Source organism: Lissotriton helveticus, chromosome 2_2, assembly GCF_964261635.1.
Source record: "Lissotriton helveticus chromosome 2_2, aLisHel1.1, whole genome shotgun sequence".
In the NCBI taxonomy this organism is placed as follows: domain Eukaryota; kingdom Metazoa; phylum Chordata; class Amphibia; order Caudata; family Salamandridae; genus Lissotriton; species Lissotriton helveticus.
The window spans coordinates 420177583-420205324 of record NC_136060.1 but is presented as its reverse complement, the minus strand read 5'-3'; the positions used below and the strand labels follow the sequence as shown (position 1 = coordinate 420205324).

General features: G+C 44.6%; 1 protein-coding gene across 1 annotated transcript in view; it reads left to right on the top strand.

Moving 5' to 3' along the window:
• Positions 1 to 27742, top strand: part of RNF103 (ring finger protein 103) — a 143706-nt gene that overhangs the window by 47727 nt on the left and 68237 nt on the right. The window contains exon 2 of the mRNA XM_078678671.1: positions 18766 to 18905. Within this exon, the coding sequence (XP_078534797.1) occupies positions 18766 to 18905 (140 nt within the window). The remainder of the gene's footprint in view (positions 1 to 18765; positions 18906 to 27742) is intronic.

Below are 27742 nucleotides of genomic sequence, written 5' to 3'. Positions count from 1 at the left end.
AACCGTTGCTGTGTGAAATGACTCGCTTCTGCATTCTGGCGATCGGACCAATTCTGATAGTGCTGACTACACATGACTGTAAAACGTCCCCAACTCCCCCGTCCACCCCGCTACCACCCCAACATCCATTGTCAATACAATCTTTGATCAGTACAGCGTGAATGGAACTCTCTGGTGCCCAACTGTTCCCAACCCCTCCCCGTCCCTCCCTACCCCCCATCCCAACTCCCCGAGTACCATCCCCCCTCCCTGCCGCCCTGCTCTGCGGGTTTAGAACTACCCACATCCCCAATTAGCAGAGTGCCTTTCGCCCCAGAGACACCCCCCGAAGAGGAAACTACAACAGTGAACTATCCACCCCCCGTAGAGGATCTGTCACGGGAAGCGTGTACTGGCCCGCCGCCCAGGCCCCCCGCCTCACAGCAGGACAGTAGTTAAGTCCAGCAACTCAGAATTCCAGTGTCTATAGTTAGTCAGTAGTGTCTTATAGGCAACAAACCCCCCAGGCAAATTCTAAGAGTTAGGGCAACATAGCTATACAATACAGGGACACTTATCAGTTCCTTGAGGCTCTTGGAGGCCGTCTTCCGGCGTTTCTCTCTCGTGTCCTTCAGCTCGGACTTGCGGAGCGGGATCTCCATGAGCGTTGACTTTGGCCATCTCGATCAGATCTCCCGGTCTCAGAGCCCGGAGATGCAGTCTGAGTGTCTCTCCAGTTCTGAGCCTCCGCGCCCTCGCCCGTCGTGGCCACCTCCTTGTCAATCCAGTCCTGCACCTCCGCCGGCGACGTGAAGAAAAAGGACTTTCCACCCTTGAGCACCTTGAGTTTTGCGGGGAAGAACATCATGTACTTGAGACCCTTTTCCCGGAGTGCCACTTTCACACCCGAAAACGACCTTCTCTCACGCTGAACCTGGAGGGTGAAGTCTGGAAAGAAGCGTATCACGGCGTTCTCATACAGCAGATCCCCAGATTGTCTGGCCGCCTGAAGGACGGCGTCTCTGTCTCTGTAGTTAAGGATTTTAGCTATAATTGTCCGTGGTGGTGCCCCCGGTTTAGGTTTGGGGATAGGTGCCCGGTGCGCGCGCTCGACTGTGAAGATGGTAGACAGGCGTTTCGGCTTGAGGTGGTGAAGGATAAGTTCCTCCACGAACAGCTCCACGCTAGGCCCCTCGAGGTCTTCCGGAACTCCAACAAGGCGTATGTTACTCCTTCTGGCCCTCCCTTCTTGGTCGTCCAGCCGTATTGCCATCTGGCGATGTTGATGGACCAAGTCATTCACCCTTTGTTCCAGATGTTTAGTGGACGCCCGCAGGTCCGCTATGTCTGTTTCGTTGGCCTTGGTCTTTTCCGACGTTTTGTTGAGATCGGTCCGGAGAAGGTTCACCTCTATGGCCATCTTGTCGATTTTGGTTTCAAGGGTGGTGCCCAGTCCCTGAATAGCCGTCATGATACTGGCCAGAGAGGGTTCCTGTGGACTTTGTTGGCCGCTCGCGGGCGTCTCTGTACGCGGTGCACCCCTCTGCACCGTGTATTTGTCCAGATTGTTCGATTGTGCGGTTTGGCCCTGCTTAGGCCTCATGATGGAGCCGGTGTCGAGTGGCCGACCCGTAGGTCAGGATGGCGCTCACCACGAGCCAGGTGTCGAAGCCCCTTGTGGTTTCAGCCCCCCACCTGCACTGGTGATGGGGGAGGACCGCCAGGGCAGAGGGACAAGTCCGCGGTCCGAGAGAGCGTCCCCGAGGCTGGGCAGTGCGATGCGACTTGCGCGGGCCACAGGGCAACACCTTCCCGCCAAACGAGATCTCAGCGGTATACCGGCCCAGGTGATCCACCACAGCCGCGGCAGAGGCAACACTATCATCAGGCAGGGCTCCACGAGGTCCGGTACTGCCTCAGGTCTGATTGCCACTGCTGCAGCGTCTCAGGCGCGTTCACAGGCCTCTGGCACCATCTCAGGCCCCTTCACCGCTGCTGCAGAGCGTCCGCCGGCACCTCCATGGGGGCCCCCGGCCCAACTCGTCCCCCACTGACCGGGTGCCACGTGTATGACGTCGGGAGGGCTCCGGTGTGCCAGGATCGCCGCTCCCCGCCTCCAAACGTTGCCGGAATGGTCCCACCAGCTCCAGGCCAAGGTCAGTGGCCCGTGCGGTCCCCCCCCAGCTCGCACCGCGAAGCGGAGGCCGGGGTTTCTCCGCCGCGCCAGGCGCGCCCCACCCGAGCCAAGGCCTCAAGCCGGGGACAGTCGTTGCGCGGCACGCCGGCCGCGAGTCACGCACCCTCCGGGCCCTCTCCCGGCCCGCTCCGGCAGTAGTCGTATCTCGGCGCTTGCTGGACGTGGAGGAGCCGGAGACAGACCGCTGTGTGCAGCGCGATCAGGAGAGCTCGCGGACACCGGAGATCCGTGCGAAGAAACGGATTGTGTGCGGCTGTAGCGAGGCAAAGGGGTAGGGTCGGCGGAGGTACGAGATCAAGCGGCCATTACAGCCGGCGCCAAGCCACGCCTCCGTTCCTGTTCTTTTTAACTCCGTCCCCTCTGCTGTGTGTGTGAAGCAGTCCTTGCCATAAGATTTAATGGTTCTACGATGATCTAGTCCCCTGTATTTGATATGTACCATGATTCTTATGGGTATAGCGTTAACCATGTGTGTTCTGTTATGGTGACTTTAGATGTTACACTTAAGTGTCTATATAATTGGTGACACAGTGTGATTGTGAATCGTTTTCAAATACTGGTGGGGTCATATGATGACTTCTTATTCAGTAATTTTTGTGATAGTATGGTTTCTCCATTCAAAACTGGGACAGAACAAATTCGTGCGTCATTACGTGACCTTATCATCATGCGGAAACATACAGTACAGGCATATTATACATTTGAGTAATATTTGGTTTACATATTTGTACAATCTATCATTGCCCATTCTTAGTTACTATGTTGACCTTGCTAGGCATCATTACATTCTTGTGATGTGATACTTTACGTCGCTAGTCTGTTTTATGTGCCTAGGAAGTAGTGAAGCTCGTGGTCAATGTTAAGGCCTAGTTCCACACTTCTAAGTGTCTGTATCCAGGTTGCCTCTCTCCTCCTCAATGATAATTCCCTGTTTCCCCCCCTTGGGTGGGTGGGTACATGTTCAAATCCAAAGAATTGAAATGTGTGGTTAGATGTTTGTGCTGGGCAGATGGAAATGTGTGCTGCCACTGGGTAGCGCATGTCTCCCTGTTTTACTGCCCTGATATGTTCCTTTATCCTGTCCCTCAGAGGTCTCTTTGTGCTACCTATATATCTTTTGCCGCACTTGCAGTCTAAGGCGTAGACCACAAATTTGGTAAGACAATTTATAGCAGTGTGGATACTGTATTTTTTGTCATTCGGTCCATCAAATTCCTTTCTTTTTTTGTATGCCCATTTGCAGGCTGCGCATTGCCCACAACTGAAGAATCCTAGTTCTGTGAGCCAGGTGGTCTTCGTTACAGTTTGCGAGACCTTGAAAGCCATCAATGGCTAACTCACGCTGTATTCCTTCCGACTTGCATATTCCTCTGTATTACACAAGAACAGCCGGCAATGGCCCCGGCGTAGAATTGATTTGCTCTTCGCGTGCATCTCTAGAATTTGTTAAAACGTTGTATGTAGGGGGCTTACTACATAAACGGTCTGTAACCCCAGGACCCCTACCACAAATTATGAACTACACAATCAAAGTTATTAATTGTTAATTCTTAATAGCAAATATCTGCATGTGGTTCGATAAGATGGAAAAACCGGAATGGAGAACCAAGGACTTCAACCACTTTTAACAATAGGTTTTAGGCTTTTAAATTGTTCCTCTAATGAAACCTTACTTTTTAACCCCACTATGATGGTTCAAACGCAAATATTTTAACAACTATTCATGACACATATTTTATATTGTTCGCATGTTCACCATTGTAATGATTTTTTATTAATCAAACAATAAACTTCCTAACACTTCATTAACGACAATTTGCGTTTTCGTACGGTTTAGAGAGTACCCAGGAAGTGTCCCAAATCTGGCCGCTACTGTCTCTATTTTGACCATAGCAGTTATGGGGTTGGGAGTCACAAGGGCGATGTCGTCCACACACGCCAGTACTTTAGTTTCCCAGCCTTGGGTAACTATGGGTCAGATTGTTTCATTAGTTTCTAGTTGGTGTAAAAATGGGTCTATGTAAATAGCAAACAGAAGCAGCGAGCTTGGGCATCCCCTGCGGGTGCCTCTCGTTATGTTAAAACTATTGGTAAGTGTGCCATTAACAAAGAGGCGTGCCGTCGGGTCAAAATACAGCATTTTAAAGGCTTGCAGAAGCCCTTTTCTGACTCTAACCCTCAACAGGGTCTCCCATAAAAAAAGCCAGGATACCCTGTCGAAGGCCTTTTCAGCATCTAGCAAGATTAATGCCATTGGGTAATTAGAGATATTTGCAGCATCAAAGAGTGATATAGCCCGTCGTATATGGTCCGTTGTCCCTCACCCTGGTATAAACCCATGTTGCCTGCTTGAAATAACCTTATGATGACAGAGGCCAATTGAGTGGCAAGGATTATAGAGTAGATCGTACTATCACTGTTGATTAAGGTTATAGGGCGATGTGAACCGGGTTCAGATGGTATTTTTCTTTTTTTTTAAAGAAAAACCACAATCTTGGCCTGTGACCAGTATTCAGGTGGTCTGCCACCCTTGAACACTTGTATGACTAGTTGAGGCATACAGTCTTTGAGCTGTGGCGAGAATTTTTTATAGAATTCGAGAGGTATACTACCTAATCCAGTGGTCTTACCACTGGGAAGCCTGTTGATGCATAACAATATCTCAATCCATTGCGGAAGTTCATCGATCCATAGCTGGTCTTCCTGGGAGAATTGTTCTGAAGGGATTGGATTAAGGTATATCGCCATGCCTCCCGGATCCCCAGAGGAGTTTTCACTATATAATTTCTGATAGTATGTGTGAAATACCTCTCGAACTCCATAAGGGTCTGTTATCACCCCTCACTCAGGGTCATTTATTTCTTGTATTGTATTCCGGGTGGTTTTTTGTCTTGCTCTGATTGCCAGGTGGTGGCCTACCTGTTCGCTACACTCGTATTTCTCCTCCCGCCATGTTATAAGTTTATCAGCTGCCGTGCTTGCTATGATCTCCATGACCACTGATTTAGGGACTGCTACCTTAGTCTGTGCTTCCACGGGGTCGACCCCGGTTTGAATAACGGAGATCAATTCCTCTTCTGCGGCAGCTAATCTGGCTAGTGTGTCATTTGTCAAGGAGTGTTTTTTTTTTATTAAGTGATAAGGAAAATCCAAGGGTTTCCCCCCGTATTCCAGCTTTTAGTGCATCCCAGACGGTTTCAATTTCTGTGCTACCCAAGTTCTGGCCTAGGAATTGTGGAATCCACATTCTCATATGATGACAGTAGTCTTCATTAAGAAGTAGAGCTTGTTCAAAGCTCCAGGTGGCGCTTTTCCCATACTTCTGCAGTTTCCCTTTTAGCTCTACAGTTAGGGGGTTGTGGTCAGCGAGAATGCGAGGTACTTTTTCAATAAAACAATCGTGGAGAAGAGAGTGCGACACTAATACATAGTCTAATCTGGCATGTTTATTATGGGGATAGGAGAAGTAACTTGAAGCCAGGGTCAGAGGGATTCTGCTAGTTCCTGGGATCGAAAAGAGCATGCTCATGTCATAATGTCCTTAGTGCCCGGAACACTTTAGGTTTCCGACCACTATATACCCAATCAGTTTCTGCGTTTAATTTTTTATCTGCAGGTATATTGATGTTAAGGACCCCACATACAATTATGGGAAGAGGCCAGGTGGCCAATTCATTATTTATATAAATAAAAACTTCTGGGTCGTTTAGTATGCTGCCATAGATCGAGCATATGGTGAGCGGGTATCCATTCTCCCTGCAACATTCCGTAATTACCCATCTCCCTAGTTGGTAAGCCAAAGTGTGCCTACATTGTATAGAATTGTTTGCTGTCAGGATCGCGACCTCACATGTGCATGAATTTTGTGTGGTTCTCCCTACCAGTGTGTATCTAAGTGTCTTGAGTAGATTATGCTATGACCTCTCAATATGTGTCTCTTGTATACAAATTATGTCTGCCTTCAATAGGCGTAGATCAACTGAAGTGTTCCGCCTCTTTTTATTATATTAATCGTAGCAATGCGGAGTTTACTCATCTAGGATGCCGAAAAAGAAAAAGGGCGAAAAAAGAATGAAGGAATTTTAAGACGTTTCCAATTGTGTTGCTAACTCCCCTAACCCTAAAAGCCCCCCCTCATCCTTTCCCTTCCCAACCCAGTCCTCCCCCACCCCCCACCTATTGCTGAGGTTGCCTGGTCCTGCCCGGGCCAGGATGAAGGCATCTGAGCAATCATAGCCCTGTGTCGCCGCCAAGCTGGTCTCCCCACAATTACCCCCACCCACCCCACTGCTCTTTGTGACCTCAGTGGGGTGGGTGGGCGGAAAAAAACATTTTAAGGATCTGACTTTAGAACCTCACAAGAGTGAAGTCAAATCAAATCAAATAGTCCTTTATTCGGCTTTCATCTGTTTGAAAAACCATAGAAGTACATTTAAAAATTTACACAAGTGGAAGCATTTAAAATTTTACATTTGTTCTTCTAGTAGAGCACATGTAAAGAATTCATTTACAACTAGCACAATTTTCACAATTGATAAAATGCGAGAATAGAAACAGTTAAAAAAACTTCTTAAGCTAAACAGCAAATAGAAGTGAGTATAATCCTAGCATATAATAATCCCAGTTTAGTCTAAATTTGGCTTGTCTCTGATGACAAACTTCAGAAATTTAGCTATGGCTTTAGCAGAACACTCTTCATCCAAAAATTGGAGAGAGAGAAATGCGGGGCTGCACCTTCGACAACCCAGAATTAAGTCAACCCTCAGTTATCTCTTTAAGAATTTTCTCGATTACCAAGCGAGTAATGGAGTGTAAGAGAGAAGGAAACAGTTGAATAGATAGTGACTTTGTAGTTAGATTGCTGGTTGGTAGGTTTATAGTCTGTTATCCCCTAGTTCTTAGTGGCATGATTCGCATTTTGGCCGGTGAGTTCCTGTAGATATGCCTGGCCTGAACGTCCGTGATGAAGCTACGCTTGGAGCCCTTGTAGACAACTTTTAGACGGGCTGAGTTCTGTAGGTAAACTTCTGCTCCAAGTTGTTGGAAGGGAGTAAAGAGTTGTTTAAGCCTCCATCTACACTCAACAGTTGCGTGAGCAAAATCGGGTCTTGTGAAGAACGATACTCCATTCAATTCTTTCTTGGCAGTTGACCTAGCAAGGTCATAAAGAATTTGGCATAAGAGGAAGTTGCCAAAGTATAGGAGCATTGCACTTGGGTGTTGAGGAGTAGCTGAGGTTATCCAGTATTGGAGCATCTTTTATAGATTCATGTGCTTAGAATCGTCCCCGCTGACGAGGTGGGAGTCTCGCGGTATAATAAAACATATACATAATAGTCCTAACAACATTATACAATAGGTTACTATGGACCGCAAAGTCACTACATTAACCTACCTTAGTCCTTTTGCAAAAAGAACCAAACTTAGAACGCAGCCAATCAGGCTGCAGCACCCTCTTAGAACCTTCCACAGAGAGGCAAACCCTCAGATTTTCTACTGCACGTCGTGTGACAGGGAGTCTCCCTGAGCTCTGCTCAGTTTTCTTTACCTTTGGCTGACCTTTGTGAGTAGATATGTCAGACTCTTCAAAGAAAAGCTTATTTTTGCCTTGTTCTTCATGTGGGAAGAAGAGATTACATTCGGAGGATCCACACAAGGAATGTATTTATTGTCTTTATCCAGCACACCAGGTTAAAGACTGCAAGATTTGTAGAACCTTCCATGCCAAGACTCTGAAGGTCAGAGTAGGAAACTGTTGGTTTGGCTGGAAAAATTGAAGGCTACATCTGATGTCGTTTCAGGAGATGATGGCAGTGTAAGTCCTCCGGCGTCCACCCCTCAGGCCAAGAAGAGGGTTAGATCTGATGATCCCCCCGAGCGACAGAGTAAGACCTTGGAAGAAGTCGCAATTTGAGACTTGTCACTCTTCCTCTGAAAAAGAGAAGCTTTCATTCTCTTCAGAGGTGGAAACTGGCGAAAAATTGAAGATTTTACTGAAAACTGCCTCAGAACAGCAGAAAACTCTTTCTGAGTCTGTCAGGATCCCGTTGACGGCGAGAAAAGCACCTTCGACGATGAAATCTCATCAGATGAGTGATTCCTCGATGTCGACGAAGAAAATCCCGTCGTTGACGATAGTTTCCTCGAAGACGCCACCGTCGACTATTATTTCATCGCTGTCGATGATGCCAATCTCGTTGACTCGTACTTTGTCGTCGATTGGACACATGCCGTCGACGCTTTCGACGACGATACAGCTCTCGAGGACAGGCCCACCATCGATGACAATACAGTCCTACGTCGACTGCAATACTACTTCCGTTGACGAGTCCACCGTCGACGACAGCAGCGGCTTCGACAATGGTTTTTCCGTTGACGACCTCAATGATTACAATGTAGATGGGAAGTTTTGCAATGGCCATTTCCACGGATACTGGCACGACGTATATGTGCATTTAGTAGACGCTGAAACGTAAAAGACCTACATCTCTGCAGATTACGCCAGTTTTGACTTCAAAATTATCGTCGTCATTCCCATCTTCAAGACACTATTACCAGGACGTTTCTCATATTTCATCATTACCTCCTAGTCACTATCTGGAGGAGTCAGATGATGGTGTACTTTTTAGCCCAGCACGTAACTCTTCTCAACTCCGGATTAAATATGAGCAGGATGATGACGAAGAGGCGTACTATGAGCCTAGTGAGTCTCTGCGATGCCCTCGGGAGTCATTTCAACAGGAACCTATGGTACAAATGCCTATAATGCAAGATTTGACTGCTATGTTGAGGGATTATCATACACTCTTTTCACCAACAGCTCCTATTCCAGAGCAACCTACTACGCCTACGGTTTTGCAGACTGCTGGTCCTTCTGCCCCTGTCATTGTGCCTCAGGAGGTTGTACCTACTCAATTTGTTCAAGATGATGGCGACACTGTGGCCGAAGATGGGGAGTTACCAAACTCACCCACAACTGTGGATGAATGGGATGAGTACTTGATTCCTACGCCATCCTCACCAGTTCCTCAGGCAGTTGATTCCCCTCCTGAAGATGTTGGAGGTTTTCACGCAATTATGGAAAGGGCAGCAACTAGGTTTCATCTTCTTGTATCTGTGAAGCACACAGTGTGTTTCCTTTACGATTTGTACGACCGGAGTAGGAAATCCGTACAATCTATCCCTATAATCGATCATATCTGGGAAGAAGGAACTAAGATAATGAAAACTCCATTTTCAGTACCTGCAATTCTCCCTAGAATCGATTTAAAAAGTATAAAGTACCGGATAATGCTCTTGCTTGCCTATCTGGACACCCAATACCAGATTCCGTTATTTCACAGGCGGCCCAGCGTAAGTCTCGAAACCCATCCTTTCCTGTAACGGCATCGCCAGATAAGGATGGGAGGCACCTTGATAACATTGGTAAGCGCTTCACCACCATGGTGGGTGCTTCAGTTCATGCTACAAACTCTTTAGCGATTCTAGGGAAATATGACCGCCAACTATGGTCGGACATTTCTCCATACCTTGATTACCTACCTGATGACAAGAAGCAGGAAGCAAAGAAAATACTTTTTGAAGGAGAAAGGTCCTGCTTCAGAAATTATTGATATTTTATGGATCTAGCCTCCTTGGGCTTTCATCAATTTGCCGGAGCAGCAGCCCTTAGACGACAGGGATGGTTGAAGTCCACCACCTTTCGCCCTGAGGTCCAAACAAAGATTTTGGACATGCCATTTGATGGTGATATGTTGTTCGGTAAACATATAGATGAGGCTTTGCAAGAGATCAAGAAGGATACTGACACTGCCAGAGCCCTTGGCACTTTACAACATCGGAAGACTCCTTTTTGGGGAGCTAGAGGCAGAGGATTGTATTCCTTTTGTGGTGGCTATCAAAGATACCAAAACCAGGGCAATCAATGACAATATAGTTATGAACAGCAGCAACAGCAGCAGTCCTATAGAAACCCCACAGCTGCCGCTTATAGACTACAGAAGATGTCAACCTCAAGGCAGGGACTCTGCTAGAAAGCAGTGACAACTATTTAGCACCTGCAGCAGATCTGCCACACTTTGCTTACAGCATTCCGAATGTATCCCGACATCTCAACAATTGGAAAAGATTAACCACAGACAAGTGGGTCTTGGATATTCTCAAATTTGGGCATACCCTGGAATTTGTCAGTTCCCCCCCTCCTCATCCACCTTTGAAGTAGCATCCTCCACATCTTGCTCTTCTCAGAAAGAAAGCAAAAACCATGCTTTCGAAAGGAGCAATGGAAAGAGTGCCTCGCTCTCAGGTGGGTGAAGGGTTTTATTCCAGCTTTTTTCTAATAAAGAAAAAGTCTGGGCAATGGAGACCTATCCTGGATTTAAGAAGGCTGAACAAATATCTTCAAAAGAAATCCTTTCGCATGGTCACACTTAAAGATATCCTTCAGCTTCTGGACCATGCAGATTTCATGACATCATTTGATCTCCAGTATGCATACTTCCACATCCCCATTCACCCCATGCATCGGAAATTCCTTTGTTGCACTGTGGCAGGTGCACATTTTCAATTCAAAGTCCTTCCCTTCAGCTTATGCTCAGCCCCGAAAGTCTTTACGAAATTCCTGGCTCCGGTGGCGGCTCATCTCAGACTTTAAGGCATACAATTATTCCCTTATCTGGACGATTGGCTAATAAAGGCTCCTTCCTTTCAGCAGGCTTCTCGAGCAACATCCACATGCCTACAAGTTTTTCGATCCCTGGGACTGTCATTGAAGATTCAAAAATCGGTTCTTTGTCCTTCTCAAAGCATTCAGTTTCTAGGGGCAATGTTGGATACTACCCGAGACAAGGCATTCTTGTCCAAGGAAAGACAATCATGTCTCATTTCTCTGGCTTCAGACCTCCTAAAAAGAAAGTTTGCTTCTGTGAGGATCATCAAATCATTCCTGGGAATACTATCATCAGCAATTCTGTTAGTACCTCACACCCGTCTAAGTATGCGGCCGATTCAAGAGGAACTAGACAGTCAGTGGATACAAATCTCGGGGGCTCACATTTCTGCCTTCCGTGCCGGACGTCATCCTCACGACAGATGCCTCCCTAGAAGAGTGGTGTGCGCACCTTCAAGATCTTTGCATAAGAGGAAGATGAAGGTCTGCTGCTATGGCGAAAATGCATATCAACTTTCTAGAGCTTCGAGCCATTTTCCTAGCATTGCAGTCTTTTCTCCCAAGGTTTCAAGGGTCAACTGTTCTGATCAGAACCGACAACACCACTTGCATGCATTATCTAAACAAGCAAGGAGTTACCCGTTCTCACATTCTATCTCAAGAAGCTCAGAGCATTTGGGAACGGCTGCTTTCTCACGATATCAAAATCAAGGTGGAGCATTTACCAGGGATTCACAACACTTTAACGGACACTCTGAGCAGGACCTCAAAGTCCTGTTACGAATGGGAGCTGGATCAAACAGTTGTGGAAAATATATTTCAGAGGTGGGGCTATCCAAATCTGGATCTCTTTGCCTCCAAGAACAATCAAAAGCGCCCATTCTTCGCCAGTTGGGAACCGGAGAAGGGCTCGTGGGGGAACGCCTTCATGATGAGATGGACAGGAATCATTGCGTACGCATTTCCCTCCTTTCCGGTGATCCCAAGACTTCTACGCAAGCTCAAGATGGACCATGCTGCATGATTCTCAAAGCGCCGAGATGGCTGCGTCAGCATTGGTTCACGGAGCTTCTCCTGCTGCCCAAACGCAGGCCTTACCGTCTTCCAGCAGTTCCGACCCTGTTATCAATGAGCAAGAGCCAGATTCTTCACCCTCATCCAGTACAATTGCATCTTCATGCATGGTTTCTGGATTCACAGAGTTTAAGTAGATAAATTTACCTCAAGATTGCAGAGACATTCTTGCTAGAGCAAGGGCTCCTTCTACCTTAAAAACGTATGCTCTGAAATGGAAGCGATTCTGTTCTTGGTGCAGAGACAAGAATATTCACCCTTTAAGGTGTTATCCAGATAACATTTTGCCTTATCTTCTATCATTATCTGTGTCTGGTCTAATGTTTGCGTCGTTTAAGTGGCATCTAGCGGCCATCTCTACTTACAAACGTTCTACAGGAGCTGCATCCCTTTGCTCTAATCGCTTGATTAAACAATTTATTAAGGGACTTTTCAGAACTTTTCCACCTGTCAGAGCTCCTCCTCCAAAATGGAGGCTTAATCTGGTGTTGCAGCAGCTCATGAAACATCCAGTTGAGCCTGTTCACAAAGCTGACCTTAAGTACCTCTCCTGGAAAACAGCGCTTTTAGTGGCACTCACCTCTGCTCGGAGTCGGTGAGATCCAGGCTTTCACTATCCAGCACCTTTATTTGAAATTCACCAATGACTTTGTCCTTCTCAGAACAAATCCAACATTTATTCCAAAAGTTCCCTCTACATTCCATCTCAATGAGTCTGTTCTACTGCTTTCTTTCTTTCCCAATCCGTCTTCCTCTGCTGAGAAATCTTTGCATACTTTCGATGCATACTTTGGATGTCAAAAGGTGTCTGAAATTCTACATTTCACGTACTGTGTCCATCAGAAAATCCGATCAATTAATTATTTCCTATGGTGGTCAAAAGCCAGGAACAGCTGTGACAAAATCCACTATCGCAAGGTGGATTGCATCTACTATCCAATTCTGCCATCATAGATCCTTTATCCATGAAACCCAAGGCTCACTCTACAAGGGCAGTGTCCTCATCCACTGCTCTTTTTGCTGGAGTACTTTTGGAGAAGATTTGCCGTGCTGCAACTTGGAAGAATGTGCACACTTTTACACAGCATTACTGTCTTGATCTGGCAACAGATGCTGAATCAGCAGTGGGTCACGCAGTGTTGTGGAACCTTTTTAAATAAGGTAAGCCTCTGTAAGGAGGTGATTACATCATTACAGGTTGATATGTGTATGGTTATGTTTCTGGTTTTATTAGAATGTGTCTCTCTGACATATAGATATATTTATTTTAATGCATATGTATATAATGCTTTCCCTTATTGGGGTTCAAATGTTGTACTGCATTACTGTATTGGTTTTACGAGGTATCTTTTGTGTTTTCTTATGATACCCACCATCCACTATACAACTAAGGATTGTTTACTGCTAACTATTCTGATTCTAAGCATGTGAATCTATGAAAGATACCCCAATACTGGATAAGAAAACGAGTTACTTACCTGTAACTTCAGTTATCCAGTATTGGTATCTTTCATAGATTCACATGCGACCCACTCTCCTCCCTGTTATTGCATACTTACTGTCACTTGTGCTGCGAAAATCTGAGCGTTTGCCTCTCTGTGGACTGTTCTAAGAGGGTGCTGCAGCCTGATTGGCTGTGTTCCAACGTTGGTTATTTTTGCAAAAGGACTAAGATAGGCTAATGTAGTGACATTGCTGTCCATAGTAGCCTATTGTATAATGTTGTCATGACTATTATGTATATGTTTTATTATACCGCGTGACTCCCACCTCGTCGGCGGGGATGATTCTAAGCATGTGAATCTATGAAAGATACCAATACTGAATAACTGAAGTTACAGGTAAGTAACTCGTTTTCAACGTATTAGATGGAAGCTATGGGCTCGTTGAATGTCTTTATCCCAATCCCAGGTATGCAGGTTGGGGAAAGCACTCTTACAACGTGATCATATATTTCCTAGGATCTCCCCCTTTGTTCCCCTCTGGAATAACAAGTACACAAAGATTATTACGCCGTTGCCTGTTTTTGTATTTCTCCATTTTCCACATCAGGTCTTTCACAATGCCGTCATGCTCATTTTGTTGCTATTTTAGAGTGGCGCGCTCCTTCTCAAGATTTTCAGTGCGAGTTTCAACGGATGCCATCCAACCCACATTTATTGCAGGTTTACCTGTTCATGCCAATACTTGGAGAGATAAATCATTTAACACCTGAATCACATTGTTGGATGCTGCAGAAAAGCGGTTTCTCAATAGATCTATTTACAAAATTCAAATTGAGCAATCTGTTCTTTTACCTGCATCATCCACCCAAGATAACATAATGGTTCATTTGTATAGTATGACATTTAGTACTGCCTTTGACCTAGTCCGTACAACCTATCTTTGTCAAAATTAGGGCGATGTGGAACATAAAAGCTGCTATTTGAATTTACAGCTGGCCTTCTTACGGACAATTGTTTAAAGTATTGTTGAAGCCACAAATAAATCTTAAGATATGGAACTTCCTACACAAGGCTGTTTCCAAGACCCGCACTGTTTCCCTACTGTATGACTGATTTTATTGACTATTTGCAAGATACTCATTTGTATGCAGGTTAAGGTCAAAGTCTCTAAACACGTTAATGTATGCTGATAATATTTTTATGATGTGTCAAATGCCAGTCAGTCTATAGCATACATTGAGAAAACTGCTAGAATTTGCCCTCAGTTCGAAAATAAATACTTATAAAACCAAAGTAATGTTTTAGTTACAAATGGATGTGAAATGTGTGGCTGAAAGTTAAATGGGACTACCTTGGAGGTGGTCCAGGATTATCGTTATCTTGGGCTGACTATAAATTGAGGTTTGTCTCAAAAAACATCTTCAAACAAAAAATCTACCTTGTCAAGAAATTAAATGTTGACAAGTTATTTTATGAATGCTTGTTAAAGAGACCTTGTGAACCTGAGTTTAAGAATTGTTATGTACTCCACTGTTATATGGCATAGAAAGACAGCAAATACAAAAATAAGGATTCCATTGACATGCAAAATAGAAATTTGTTATACATACAATTTGGTTTTGCAAAAGTGTCACATTTTCTGCCCTGTGATTGGGTCTGGTCTTAGCAGGAGTTCAAATAAGTTATGCCCTAATATTGTAATATACTCTGCCCAGCATGCCACGTAAACTTTTTTTTCAAACGACAACAGAAGTCTTGTGGTGTCTGTGGGGGAGGGTTTCTCTGAAAATAGTTGACAAGTGCAACAAAGTTGACATTAATAAATGGTGTAAAATTATGCTTGTATAGTAGAGGTTTAACAAAGATATCTAATTTGCTGAAGGATGCCTGAAGGCAATAATGATTTTTCGGATAGGTATTCGCCACATCATTTGGAATGAGGGCATTCACAGGAAAATTCCAAAGAATAGTGGATATGCGAAATTAGTAATTTAGGCCTACAGAATATTGCACATGGTTTGTGTGTGTCCAGCTCTGACAATATCAAGAAGGATATTTTTGAGACCAGAAAACGGTTGGACCACATCTGCTCCCATTTTAATTTTAAATAATTCTGATTCAATTAGTATATGTTTTAGACCATATAATTTTTTTAAATCTTATTTAAATAAATGATCCAGTGTATTGGTAACCGAATTCCAGGAAAGTGATATTTTATTACCTAAATAGAGAACTAAATACAAATAAACTGTCTCCCTCATTTTTGTCTCCACTTTGACACCTTTCATTTGTCAGATTATCCTTATGATGATTACTTCTGTGAGATGTTGCTTCCTTTTCAAACATTTGTCTGCTTTTATCTTCATATTTCTCTATTTCGCTCCTTCCTGGGAATCTCTAAATTTTGTAATAGTCAACAGCCTTTTTAAGACCAAGTTTCAGCTTGTTTGACTTTTTGTACAAATCTTTCAAGCCCAGTAATTTGTAGACTTATTTCTTTGAAAATGCAAACTTGCTTGCTGCTGTTGAACTTGATACATAAATAAGGAGGTATGTTTGCCTCCCTGCACAGCAGCATTCTCTCCTGCATTAAGTCCACGAAGAATGCAGTACAATAAGGAGGAAACCTGTATTTGGCATAGTTAGAGGAAAACAGAAAACACAATATTAGACTTTGACAGTGGAGTATAGATGTCCTCCAGCGTTTAAGGGGCCAGGTGTACTAAGCATTTTAACGGTCTGAAACACTCAGATTCTGCGATTTGGACTATTAAAATGCATTTTGCTATGCTCTGAACTCATTTTAGGAGTCAGAAAAGATTTTCTAACTCCTAAAATGGGATTCCAAATGGATACTGATTTGGTATCTGAAAGAAGCTTGTTGTAGGCGGCCCTTTCAAATTCCAAGTCAGTATCTTACTTATCAATATTTTGTGAATGAAATCAGGTCACAAAATATTGAAAATGTACTGACCCCTCATAGGAGGTGGTAACCATCCACAAAGACACCTATGCCCCTTTATGAATGTAAAAAAAAGTTTGAAGAATAGGCAGTGATCCAGGTAACTACTGCCAACTCTTAAATGTAAACAAAAAAGATAAAATAAGTACTTCACTTACAAATTGATTTGCGGACCCTTGCAGCTCACAATTCCAGTGATTGTGGCCCAATGAATTGAGTCACAATCTGAGACCTACCTAATTGTTATTTATAAGGTAGATTGGATTGCAACTCAATCCGATTCTCTCTTTTTACGAACTGACCTAATGGTGCCTAGGTCGGTTCGTAAAAATGTTTGCTTGTCGTAAAAGATTACTGATCTCAAATGGCAACTAGTAAATAGTACAAGTCCTTCTTTGTCCAGTAGATTTGTGAAACTGATGAGGAAATACTCCCCCTTAACTACAAATAATTACTTATCAATCCATCTCAACCTCCCTAAGTCAGAATGGAATGTCATGCATTCGACATGGAATGATTTCATGTTAACATGAAATTGCTCTTGTTTCAGTCAACTGTTTGTCAATTAGTCATGACATCTTTTAGTATCTATGCCAACTTTTCCCAAGAACACCATTAAATTGCTTTTGTGACAAATGACTCATGCCCATATTCTTGAAATTAATAGTGGGTTAAGATAGTTAATTGGCTTCCTCGAATTGGGGGGAGGCCTTCCTACCTAGTTGAGAGATGGGGTTGAATGGTTTTTACTGGAGATATTGACACATTTTCGAATGTGACATGCTTCACCATGGATTTGCTGACAGGGTTAGGATTTACACAGACTGACTGGAGTGAGTCTGGCTTTTCTGGGTTTGAGAGGGTGATACCAAAGGTAAAGTGGAGGTAGGCTGATTTCAGTAAATCTCAATTCAAGCGCAGAAATGGAGTAAAGCAGTTGGTGGTTCTTATGTAACCAGAGATAACAGATCATGACATACTTTATTTGATATTTGTGACATTGCCTCTATTATTTTTATGATTTATCTAATGCAAACAAGTCTTCTAATCCAGGTAAATGCAGGGCACATTTGTTGTGCTTCAGCATAGGCAGCTGTCTTATCCAAACTATTACTACTATCACTCAAATTACACCACATTGTGTTCAAGAGTAAACATAACTTAGTAACCACTACACTTCAGGCCTCTAATAAAAACCTCAGGATTCAAAGGAAACATAAATGACAACAGCCAAATGCGTAGAACTTAATAATGGCAAAGTACATACAGGTGCAGCTAGCTGTCTTATTATTAAACTCTTTTGGTTACAGCAAGATATGGACAAAGTATGAGCGTATCACATCAAGGCATACACTCATCTGCAGGCTTCTTCATCGCATTGTCCTCGTGGTTCTCACTGAATTTGTATATGGGTAAGCCTGGCTCTGCACCAACAAGGAACCACAAACTTTCCAGGCTGAATGTCAAAATGCATGTGCAACCTGTATTTTTTCCCTGTCCTCCCTGATGCGCTTTTTAATGCAGTTTGCAAGAATGCTCCTGCCAGTGCCATCCAGGTGATTTGGACCGGGGTTATGTGAGGCCGCATCAGGAACATTTTATAAATTAAATCAGCAGGCTTGAAGCAGTATTTTATTTTTTGGACTCAACACCACCCCCAGCTCTTGCTATAACACAGTCTATTAATTCTAAACAGTTTAGACTATTGTTACTTTCATCTCGCCTATGAAAATTAGCAGGAGTGAAGGTAATACTAGTCAAAACTTTAAAGTTCTGAACAATTTTACTGGTAGTGTGCCTGGAAATACATTGTAGGTCTCTACATGCTCCACTAATGTGCACTGTCATGAGTGTGCAGCAATCAAAAATCAACTTTATAGAAGGCAACCCTGTGACTGGAACCCTATTGAAATCTTTGGCTCCTTATTAAAGTTAGTAGCCCTGTCCTGTATGTTGCATCCTTGTGGCCATGCTCATTTGTGTCTCCACAGTAGGCTCCCAAAGAAATAATAACAACAGTGAACTGCACTGAGCAGGTGGGATTTTGGTAGATTCCATGTTGGATGTTTCAAGATGCAGCAGTGGTGAAGGTCTTGATGGTGCTGCTTTGATGTAGCGAGCAGTGAGTCGTTGAGAAACTGTAAGCTGGAATTGCACTAGGCATTTGGAATGTGGCTTTGGGCCTTATCCAAATTGCTGCTAAGGTATCAGACGAAACATTATCAACATTTATTGTGTCCACAGGGGCTGTTGGGGCAATTCATCAAAACACGGTAGTTAGCCAAATGTGAAAGCTGCTCTAGACATTTCTATAAGCACATGGCAAAAAAGGTGTTACTACTGTTAGAGTAGGATTGAACAAGATGAGTGAAACAACCGTTGCATCCAGGTCCACGTGTATGACCACACAAGTGTCATTATTTCCTTGATTCTGTTTCAGGAGACCTTATGGAGGGGGAGCTCTATTCTGCACTTAATGAAGAGGAGGACTCCGAGTCGGTTTCTAGCACAAATTTCAGTGGAGAAATGCACTTTTATGAGCTAGTGGAGGACACCAAAGATGGAATATGGCTAGTGCAGGTAAGGACTAGCTCTATTTGTTATTGTCTATGTCAGCATTGTTGAGAAGCTCTTCACAGCCACACTCTCGTTCTTCTCTCTCTTTAAGTTTATCACATTTGTTTCGTGTTTTGAACATTTAGAAAATGGTGCTATAGAAATGCAGAACACATATAGATTGCACAATTTACTACCTAGTAAAGTCGGTCACTTTAAGTGTTGAATGTGATTTGAAAGAACAGTGTTAGGCGTTCTGTGTTTCGGTGCTCCCTATTGGCGGAAAAATAGAGCACTGGGGAATACTTTAAATTTGTACTTATTTAAATGTGAGGGTGTTCTTAGCTTATCTAAACACACATAAACTACTTCCAGTTCATAATTTATCTGACAAAACATTAAACAATTAATCTGCATATAGAGACCCTTTTTAGTAGTCTGTTTCTTCTGCTACAAGAGTCAACAAGTAAAAGTTAGGTTAATATTGATTAATCTGAAGTGTTTTCCTGTGCATCTGCATTTTGAATGGGTCATCCTGTTTTTAATCCATTTAAAATGTTATTTCTGCTGCCAGCCTACATTTAACACTATTTGGTTTTGCTTTTCCAACTTGCATTCTAAACTGACGGTGGCCAATGGTTTCTTTTTTTCTTCTTTGTTTTTTTAATCATTTTATTAAACTTGCAGATGTAGAACACACATCACAGGTCAATGGTAACGATCATAGCTTGTACAATTTCAAAAGCATGTTCATCCCCCAACCCCCTTCAGTTCTTAATTCTCCCCTTCAGCGTTACTTAATTGAGTAATTCAGTTTAGGCAGGTTCTAGAACCACCTTGTCATTTCGGCATGCCTTGCTTAATTTACATCATTGCAACTTTTCAAATCCCTCGGTACTCCACCCACCTGTTCCATATTTTACCCCACTTCTCAGGGTGTCCCCGGCTTTGATAGACTACTTTTTCGGCTGCTGCACACCAATCAAGGTCCTTCTCCCAATCTGTGACCCTAGGGGGCTGTGCTTCCCCCATGCCCTCGCTATGTTCCTTTTGGCAATTACAGCTGCCAGCAGTAATCACAACCTAGTATATCTCGGCCAATTGGTCTCCCCAGTAATACACAGTATGTGCCATCTGGCATCTAATGGGACCGACTTCGCCTTTAACTGCTGACATGCGCTGCTCAGGATAGCCGACATGCTCCTTACGCCACAGACATGCCTCTATAGACGGTTCATCCATTCATGGCAATAGCGCATTCTATGTCGGTAAGCCGATGGAGGAAAGGGGGTTGTTTACTGATGGGGGACCTGTATACGAATTGCCGCTTCATGACACGAGAGGAGGCACAAATTAACTTTGACCTACGTCCGGGTCAGTTTTTACAATAGGTCAAAATATCGAAGATAGTGCGAGAGTTATTGCAGACCTTTCCGGACGAGCCACCCATTACTAATATCTTTAAAACTATGATAAAGATGGTCAGGGGGAAGCGTTTGATATAGTTTCTACATAGAGCATTAAGAGATCATCTCCCGAAGATACCACTACGATCCCAGCAAAAATGGGACGACGCACATGAGGTACCCCTGACAGAGGTAGAATGGCGGAAGGTGTTTGGGGGAGTTCATAAATTTAGCACGAATGCTCATTTTAAATTACTCCACTACAATGTTATACACCAGGTATATCTAACCCCACGTACACTACATATAATATACCCCGCTCGGGAGGACTGTTGCCCTAGATGTCACACACGGGGGTCAGAATTCATCCATATGATATGGACCTGCTCCACATTGCAGGTTTATTGGGAAGAAGTATTAGGAAGATTAGGGAGGGGCACGGCCTGGAATATTGTAAGGGATATTAAGATGGTGATATTGGGCCTACTGCCATCTCTTAAGAATAAAACCTTAAGCAGGAGATTTGTAAATTTGGGTCTGGTGTTTACCAAGAGGCGTGTGGTCATTGCCTGGATGCAACCAAGACTCCAGAAACCTTCAGACTGGGTACGTGATATAACAATTTGTGGGCAGCAGCAGTGCTGGTCCGGATGCGCTTCGTCAGAAAGGATGAAAAAGCTGAGGACTACAGATTAGCCTGGGCATATGTGATTTCTGAGCTACAAGACAATCAGGGTCACCCTCTACTCTGTTCTCACGACAGAGATGCTGCTCAAGAGGCTAACCCATCCCGACACATGAATGAAACACTGATGCATTATAGTGGTCTCTTGGTTGTCATGCACATGGTTGACATGGTCTGAATCGGAAAGAAGACAGGGAGGGGGGAGGCTCATGGGTATTGTTTAGTTTTTGTTTACAGGTTTTTTTGACTGTTATGTGCTGTTCTGGATAATACCATAGGCAATGCATAGAGGCGGGTGATATTAATGGAACACACCAGTGGTCCAACATGTGCTTTTGAAGAAATGTTGCTGTCACAATTGTGTCTTATACTACGCAATGTATGCATTGAACAGAAAGTACTATGCTACGGTTGAAAATGCTAATAAAATATATTTAAAAAACTAAAACTGTTGACATCACCTGTGTGATCCTGCTCTAGTATCTCTGCAGCCCTGTGCAGCGCCACAGCATATGATAGAACGTGCCCTCCTCTGCATCTCCTCTTGCACTTGTTTGAGTCTCATTTACCCATCTTGTATAGTCTTGTTCTAGTTGCGTATGACCAATGCAGGATTTGAAGTTGTATGAAGCAGAATTGTGCTTTCATGGCTACTTCTCTAGGGCTTTGTATAGCCTCCTCCCAGTAGTCATCATCTAGAGTCCCTACGACTCTCTCCCATGCGTCTCTCAGGGTCCCCAGTTGATCCGGCTCGTTATTTATAATTTCTTTGTATATGAGGGATGTGGCTTTTTCGGTTTTTGGGTCTAGGAGTATTCTATTGGTATAAATTCAGATATTTGATCTTCCGCCACAATATGTGTTTTAAAGGCGTGTTTTAATTCTATGTATCAAAATTGTCCAGTGTCCGGCATTTGATAGTCTGCTTGCAGGGTTTTGAAATCTACCGTTTTCTTACCTTTCCAGAAATCTCCTAGGTACTCAATGCCTAGTAGTGCCCACTTGTGAAAGTAGGTCGCTGTTCCATAGGGGTGTGCGCTCCGTTGGTTTGCCTTCACATCCCAGGAATTTAGTCGCCTCCCTCCAAAGTTGTATAGTAATTTGTGTATGTTTCGGCAGCTTGCTCGTCAGGTCTTTAATATACAGTGCATCTAGATATCCTTTCAACCCATCGAGTGGTGATCCATTTGGTATGCTGACTCCTCCTTGCCTGCGAAGACCCAGTCATTAAGGGCAACAAGTTGTGCAACCCAGTAATACTTACTGACATCCTCTCTCTGTAACTTGTGTAGCGTGATGCTGGAATTCCCTCCATCCCATAGCAATTGTCTCACTTGCGAGTCAACTTTACAAAAAAACACTGTAGGGATTTTTTACGGGGTGTTTTGGAGGACGTAGAGACGGTGTGGTAGCGCCATCATCTTAACAAGCATTGAAAATGCAATAGGTCTCGGATTTGAGTTAGAGCTAATGGCATTGTAAATGGCTATGTCTTTTAGCCATGTGTTATGGAGTGTATGCATGTGGTGTGTAGTGGAATTATGTGGGTTGGATTGGAATTGTAGCAATGGTGGCATGCTGCGCTTTAGATGAATGTTTAGAAGTAAAGTGCACCATACTGCGATTGCTACAATAGTTAATTGTGGATGCGTAAACAATTGATGTGTGCACTGATGGCTGGTGGTGTGTGTGCCTGTAGAAATTGTGCACTGATGGCTGGTGGTGTGTGTGCCTGGTAAAAGCGTGCACAGACGGCTGGTGGTGTGTGTGCCTGGTGAAAGAGTGCACTGACGGCTGGTGGTGTGTGTGCCTGGTGAAAGCGTGCACTGACGGCTGGTGGTGTGTGCCTGTTGAAAGCGTACACTGACGGCTGGTGGTGTGTGTGCCGGTGAAAGCGTGAACTGACGTCTGGTGGTGTGTGCCTGGTGGAAGCCTGCACGAACGGCTGGTGGGGTTTGTGCCCGGTGAAAGCGTGCACTGGCGGCTTGTGGTGTTTGTGCCTGGTGAACGTGTGCACTGACGGCTGGTGGTGTGTGTGTGTGGTTGCGTGTGTGGTGGGGAGTGTGTGGTGTGAGAGTGTGTGTGTGTGTGCGGTCTTGTGTGTGCGGTCTTGTGTGTGCGGTCTTGTGTGTGCGGTCTTGTGTGTGCGGTCTTGTGTGTGTGTGTGTGGTGGACTTAGTTCGGGTTTTCGTACCCTACACACTCACACACTGCTCACCCTACACACACACACACTGCTCACCCTGCACACTCACACACTGCTCATCCTGCACACTCAGACTGTTCACCCTGCACACTCACAGACTGTTCACACTGCACACTCACAGACTGTTCACACTGCACACTCACAGACTGTTCACACTGCACACTCACAGACTGTTCACCCTGCACAATCTCACACTGCTCACCCTGCACACTCTCATACTGCTCACCCTGCACACTCACACATTGCTCACCCTACACACTCACGCACTGTTCACCCTACACACTCACACTGTTAACCCTGCATACTCGCACACTGATCACCCTGCATGCTCACGCACTGCTCACCCTACACACACACACTGCTCCCCCTACGTAATGCAAAAAGACCTAGCTCTGCCCTTTGGCCTGTGTTGTAATCGTACAGTAGGTTGTGAGTAGTTGTGCTTGATTGGTTGGGGCGTCCCCTCCTTGCTGCTCCCCTCACAGAGGGCCGGCTGCCTCCATGAAGCTCCCAAGACACGTGTTCAGCTGTTCTTTGTTTTAGCTCCTGTGTGTCAGTGCACTGTGTAAGCGCACAAGCATACCCTGCTTTTCTCTCGAACTCTCACACTGCTGAGTCACTCTCACTCTGCAGTCACTCATGCTGTCACTCTCACTCTGCAGTCACTCATGCTGTCACTCTCACTCTGCAGTCACTCATGCAGTCACTCTCACTCTGCAGTCACTCATGCAGTCACTCTCACTCTACAGTTACTCATGCAGTCACTCTCACTCTGCAGTCACTCATGCAGTCACGCTCACTCTGCAGTCACTCATGCAGTCACTATCACTCTGCAGTCGCTCATGCAGTCACTCACTCTGCAGTCACTCATGCAGTCACTCATGCAGTCACTCTCACTCTGCAGTCACTCACTCTGCAGTCACTCACTCATGCAGTCACTCTCACTCATGCAGTCACTCTCACTCATGCAGTCACTCTCACTCATGCAGTCACTCTCACTCATGCAGTCACTCTCACTCATGCAGTCACTCTCACTCATGCAGTCACTCTCACTCATGCAGTCACTCTCACTCATGCAGTCACTCTCACTCATGCTGTCACTCTCACTCATGCTGTCACTCTCACTCATGCTGTCACTCTCACTCATGCTGTCACTCTCACTCATGCTGTCACTCTCACCCTTCTGTCACTCTCACCCTGCTGTCACTCTCACCCTGCTGTCACTCTGCTTAGGTTGGAATGAGGTGGTTAGAAGGGACTTTTAAGCTTCGTACGATATCCTCATACATTCTGGTTATTCTGTCTATAAAATGCTGCCGCAGGCCATCACAAAAATATTTGTACTCAAACCTTTCAACTTTTAGAAAACTACGTTTAGGTTGTTCATAGGTCGGGGGCAAATTGTTCAGATAACCTTTGAAGCACTCAAATGTTCAGGTCATTGAAAGTGGTTCTCCAAACTTCCACACTTGGAAACAGTTCAAGCCTGTGTTTCATTGGGAGCATAGCAGTGAGAGTCTGCAAAATGTGAAACGTTTCTAATATTAATTTAGCATTCTTACCAAACGTAGCATTTCAAAAATATCAGTATGAGGCCAAAATGAGATGGATTCCATCAACTGAGTCCCGCTCTAGACCCACTATGTTAAAGGTACTGCAAGTGTGGAGATTCAAAGACATATTTATGGTATGGACCACACTGCACTGTGGTGCATGTGCATACTAAATATCGAAGTCAGAATATGGAGAGTATCATTGACAAAATATTGAACAAAATATCAGCATATAAGTTTAGATTTGCTGTCCCTACATTCACATATATATATCTATGTGATACATAAATCTTCAAGGTATGTAGATGTGGAGTTAGGAATAGTAAATCTATACCTCCCTTCTTAGGACTCCTATTTCAATATTTTCCCCTGATTTTCTGCCCCAGATATTTTTGTATGACGATATTCAGCAGTACATTCACTGCGGTGTCTGTCCCTCCCCAACAGGACTTTAATCATACAATGAGAGCACGGGACTCACGTCTGAGCAAACCCGTTCCACTGGGGGTATGGAATTAGCCCAGTCAGCTTTGGCCATAAACGGAGTCGAACAGCAGTCCACCTGTATACATTAGTGTGCAGCGAGGGCTGTATCGGTAAAGTACCTCAGTAGTTAATGCACGTGTTGCAGTGGTCTTTTACCTGCAGCTGGCTCATTGACTTTCACCCGTTGAAGGCTGACAGAATGAGTTAGAAATGTACTCGATTGTGCTGTGTTTTACAACAGGCTGTGGGACACCGTTAGATTTCCCCGGGGTATTTGCTGTCACTAGATTTAATGTCCCCTCCGTGTCAGTCCCACTCCCATCAGAGGGGGTGCCTTGCTGGAATCGTGTGGTTGTGTGTAAGGTTTACAAGGCTCCGTTTTCTGTGCGCTCATTACAACAGTACAATGTTTCGTGTCCAGATTACCTCGCGATCGCATTCCACAAAGCGGTTAAGGTAACCACGCACCTCTCGGGTGTGACGAAGAATTTCTCTGTGCGGGGAAGACGGGGTGCAGTTTGAGGAGGCAGCGTCCCAGAAGCAGGGTGATATGTATGCGCTGGATGGATGGATAGCTCAGCGGGTGAAAGGTCTCCTGCATTAGGACTCAAGAGCTGATGTGTGTGTTAGGGACAGAAAACAAGCAGCAACACGAATACGGAGAAGAGAGGTATATATAACAAGCCGCAACTAATGCAAAGGGCATGGCTGACATAAAAGTTGAAACCGTGGCATGCGGCGCCTTGCCAAAAAAAGCATCTGTTTTGTCAAATTGACAAACAAATGTTTTTTTTTTTTGTGTGTAAAAGTGCCCATGCCGCGCTTTCAATTTAATAGCGTCTGTGCGCCCTTCTTTAGACACAGCTTGTCTAAAGAAAAGGGCGTGGTCTCCATAAATGTGAAAGCGCTGCATGGGCGCTAGTTAAAAAAAAAAAACATATTTTAAAAAGTAAGCGCAGCCGCTATACTTAAAGTGGCCACTATAGGTAAAGCGGACCGCCATTAATGAGTCAAATAAAAGCGGGCGCCGTGCTGCGACCTAGTGGCTGGAATAGGGGCAAATCATAAAACACTTCAAAGCCATACTCCAGTACTGCATGCCTCGCAGCAGCATATACGCTGCCCAGGATCAACCTAAAAGAGAAGGTAGGTGTATGTAAGATAACTGGATCTCAAGTTATTCGTTTTGGGGGCTGCAGTTGGCCCTCTGCCCAACGCTGCTGTAGTCAGATAAAATATCTGTGATCATGGAGACTGTTGCCACCATATTTGGTCATACAAGTTTTCTGAACTGAAAGCAGTCCTCTGTATGGCCCACCCCTCCCCCACAGTCAGCATTAAGCCATGATTAATGCTGGTCAGCTCTCCGCAGCACTGCAATTCAACCTCTATTGCTTGCACTAGACTTTTATGCCACGCCCATTGGACAAGCAGAATTCAGTCCCTAGTTAAAATTACCCCAGGCCACACGCAACTTGTGTTTCTGAACCATGATCTAGGATTCTGCGATCCTTGACTAAGATCGAGGGCAGGGTTTGGTTGGATACAAGGGTCGTGTCTTAGAAATGTTTGGCATTTCTTGCTAATTTCCCCTAATGTCCAGAGTTAACACCAGTTAACAATTTCTGCAGAGGGCATTGACCTCTGATACTTTCCTGTCTTAAATTAGAGGCCCGGGGAAGAAGCAACGATGCATAAAGAGTTGGAGGGCAATTAACAGATGTTAACATCTGATATCATGTAGGCAATCAAAAGCTACTGGCACTCATCCTCAGTGTCTCACCCAAAACAACCATATAGACAAATAGCCCCGGTCTACTGTATGCGCATAATTCTCCCACTGAGCTTAAAATGCAGGCAAATAACAGTAGTTAGTGCCCGCATTCTGATTTGCTGAATGTAGGTCTGTGCTACCAATGAAATCAGGAGACGCGCTCTCTCGATTGTGTAAACTGCCCGAACAGCTCGAGTGGGGAATTGCTTATCTGAATTTCAAGTAACCAAATCACTTTCTAAAATGGGCTCCCTCTGCTGCGCCCCACGGTTGCTGGGAAAGTCAGAATGGGGCCCGGTTTCAAGGAGGTTTGTTTTGCATTAGTTACTTCCGAGTGTGCCGGCTGTTATTGTTGTGTTTGCCCACAACGGACACAGACTCTCGCTTCAGTCGAGCCTGCAGCTGCAGGACAATTGTCCATTTATCGGCTTTGTTGTTCCTGTCCACAAGAACCCGTTTTTCATAAACGGATGGCAGGAACGTCAACAAAAATACCTATTTATTTTGAAAAAAGGCGAGACGAAACAATTCAGGCGACACAAAGAGCCCCGGTTGTTCCAGGGAGGCAGGTGGTGGGCTGGGCAGGTGGTCGCAGCGGGGCACCTTGCTGCAGAAACGTCTGGCTGTTCCCAAATCACTCGAAGATTTCAGTCACTGACTGAAACAAGAACACACAAAGCACTAGGAGCACTGGGCCCTGCACAACCATGCAAGCCTGCACGCTTGGGTGTTAGCAAAGCAACCCGCTTCT